Source organism: Etheostoma cragini, unplaced genomic scaffold (genome assembly GCF_013103735.1).
Source record: "Etheostoma cragini isolate CJK2018 unplaced genomic scaffold, CSU_Ecrag_1.0 ScbMSFa_924, whole genome shotgun sequence".
Classification (NCBI taxonomy): domain Eukaryota; kingdom Metazoa; phylum Chordata; class Actinopteri; order Perciformes; family Percidae; genus Etheostoma; species Etheostoma cragini.
This window is the reverse complement of record NW_023269564.1, coordinates 1-2,765: the sequence shown is the minus strand read 5'-3', so window position 1 is coordinate 2,765 and position 2,765 is coordinate 1. Positions and strand designations below refer to the sequence as shown.

General features: G+C 48.8%; 1 protein-coding gene across 1 annotated transcript; it reads left to right on the top strand.

The window, feature by feature from the left end:
- Positions 1–190: 190 nt before the first annotated feature.
- On the top strand, positions 191–2,545 carry LOC117941540 (bromodomain adjacent to zinc finger domain protein 1A-like; the record flags this gene model as incomplete). The annotated part of the gene is made up of 3 exons (XM_034866545.1): positions 191–412; positions 1,920–2,015; positions 2,345–2,545. Coding segments are annotated over 3 exons (519 nt in total), but the record flags the coding sequence as incomplete, so codon positions are not given.
- Between the last annotated feature and the right edge of the window lie 220 nt (positions 2,546–2,765).

Below are 2,765 nucleotides of genomic sequence, written 5' to 3'. Positions count from 1 at the left end.
GTGTTAATGTGTGTGTGTGTGTGTGTGTATGGTTGTGTGTCTGATATTGTGTGTGTGTGTATGGTTGTGTATATCTGATTGTGTGTTAATGTGTGTGTGTATGGTTGTGTGACTGATATTGTGTGTGTGTGTATGGTTGTGTATATCTGATTGTGTGTTAATGTGTGTGTGTATGGTTGTGTGTCTGCAGGCGAGCCCGTCCCTGCTCAGGGAGAAGCTGCTGCAGCAGAGAGACAACGTGGAGCAGACCCGGCTGAAGAAGGTGAAGAAGGAGATGGAGGAGATGCAGGAGGCCAAGAGGAGGGAGCGGGAGGACCGGGACCGGCTGAAGGAGGAGCACCGGAGGAGGTTTGAACAGGAGAAGGAGAGAAGGAGGGAGGACAAGGAGCGCAGGAAGCTGGAGAAGGACAGGGTGAGACACATTAGAAGAACTTTTGGTTTCATTGTCACGACAGAACATCAAAATACAGTGAGGACAATAAGTATTTAACACGCTGCTATTTTACAAGTTCTCCCACTTAGACATCATGGAGGGTCTGATGTCCTCGTAGTCCACTGTGAGAGACATGTCCACTGTGAGAGACATGTCCACTGTGAGAGACATGTCCACTGTGAGAGACATGTCCACTGTGAGAGACATAATTTAAAAAACATCCAGAAATCACAACGTATGATTTTATTAACTATTTATTTGTATGATACAGCTGTAAATAAGTATTTGAATACCTGAGAAGATCCATGTTAATATCTGGTCCAGCAGCCTTTGTTTCCAACGGTTCCTGTAGTCCTGCACCAGGTCTGGGACCCTGCAGAAGGGATTTTGGCCCCCCCTCCACACAGATCTTCTCTAGACCAGTCAGGTTTCTGGGCTGGAGTTTGAGCTCCCTCCAAAGATCCTCTGTTGGGTTTAGGTCTGGAGACTGGCTAGACCCCCCCAGAACCTAGATCTGGTTCTTCCAGAGCCCCCCCTTGGTTCTCCTGGTTGTGGTCTTTGGGTCATTGTCATGTTGGAAGACCTCGACCCATCTTCAATGCTCTAACTGAGGGAAGGAGGTTGGTCCCCAAAATCTCCCAATACATGGCCCCGGTCCTCCTCTCCTTTAATACAGTGCAGTCCCCCTGTCCCATGTGTAGAAACCCCCCAAAGCATGATGCTACCCCCCATGCTTCACAGTAGGGATGGTGGTCTTGGGATGGTCCTCATCATTCTTCTTCCTCCAAACCTGGTTCTAAAGTTCTATTCTGGTCTCATCTGACCACATGACTTCCTCCCATGACTCCTCTGGATCCTCCAGATGGTCGTTGGCAGACTTAAGACGGGCCTGGACCTGGTCTGGTTTAAGCAGGGGAACCTTCCGGGCCATGCAGGATTTTAAACCATGACGTCTTAGTGTATTACCAGCAGTAACCTTGGAAACGGTGGTCCCAGCTCTTTTCAGGTCCTGGACCAGCTCCTCCAGGTTTAGTTCTGGTCTGGTTTCTCACCTTTCTTAGGATCATTGAGACCCCACGAGGTGAGATCCTGCATGGAGCCCCAGTCCGAGGGAGACTGACAGTCATGTTTAGCTTCTTACATTTTCTAATGATTGCTCCAACAGTGGACCTTTTTTTTGTTTTTTTTAGATTATGTCTCTCACAGTGGACATGCACCTACGAGGACATCAGACCTTCCATGATTTCTAAGTGGGAGAACTTGTTAAATACTTATTTTCCTCACTGCATATTAAAGTTCTGATCAATAAAATGTAGAAAAACCACAAAAAACATAATCAGAGGGTCAACAGGGACGTTGTAGAGCGTCCTCTGGTGGACAGTATATCACTAACGGGGACATTGTAGAGCGTCCTCTGGTGGACAGACTATGTATTAGCTGGATATTAAAAACTTTGGATGGTTTTATGACGACAATTTTTCTACAGGAACGAGAGAAGCTGAAGGAGGAGAAGAAGAAATACGCCGAGCGACTGAAGCTGTGGAGCAAACCCAGAGAAGACATGGAGTGTGAAGACCTGAAGGTCAGTGAACGCACCACAGAACAGACACCTGACATGTAGTTCAAATCAACTGTAGTAGAAAAGCAACCCGATGCAAGCCTGGTCCTACTGGACTCAGGTCCTACTGGACTCAGGTCCTACTGGACTCTGGTCCACTAGCCCGGTCCTACCAGACGCTGGTCCTACTGGACTCAGGTCCTACTGGACTCAGGTCCTACTGGACTCTGGGACTTAGAAAGTTAAGAGATGAACATCTGACATTGTAACATTATAGAAATGAGGGAGAAGCATGACGTCTCCTGATGATGTGACAGCAGATGGATGTGTAATGCTGTCCCCCCCTGAACCAGGACCTGCCCAGTCCGGTCCCAGTGCAGACCCGTCTCCAGGCCGAGCTGTTTGGTGAAGCTCTGATGGTCCTGGAGTTCCTGCGGGCGTTCGGAGAAGTCTTCGACCTGAAGGACGAGTTCCCCGACGGAGTCTCTCTGGGTCAGAACTCTCTCACAACTAGACCAGGACCCGGTCATCTAGACCAGGACCCAGTCAACTAGAGCAGGACCTAGTCTGTTCTCTCACATAACTAGACCAGGACCCAGTCTTCCTTCTCTCACACAACTAGACCAGGACCCAGTCTTTTCTCTCACACAACTAGACCAGGACCCAGTCTTTTCTCTCTCACACAACTAGACCAGGACCCAGTCTTCTCTCTCTCACACACAACTAGACCAGAACCCAGTCTTCTCTCTCTCACACACAACTAGACCAGAACCC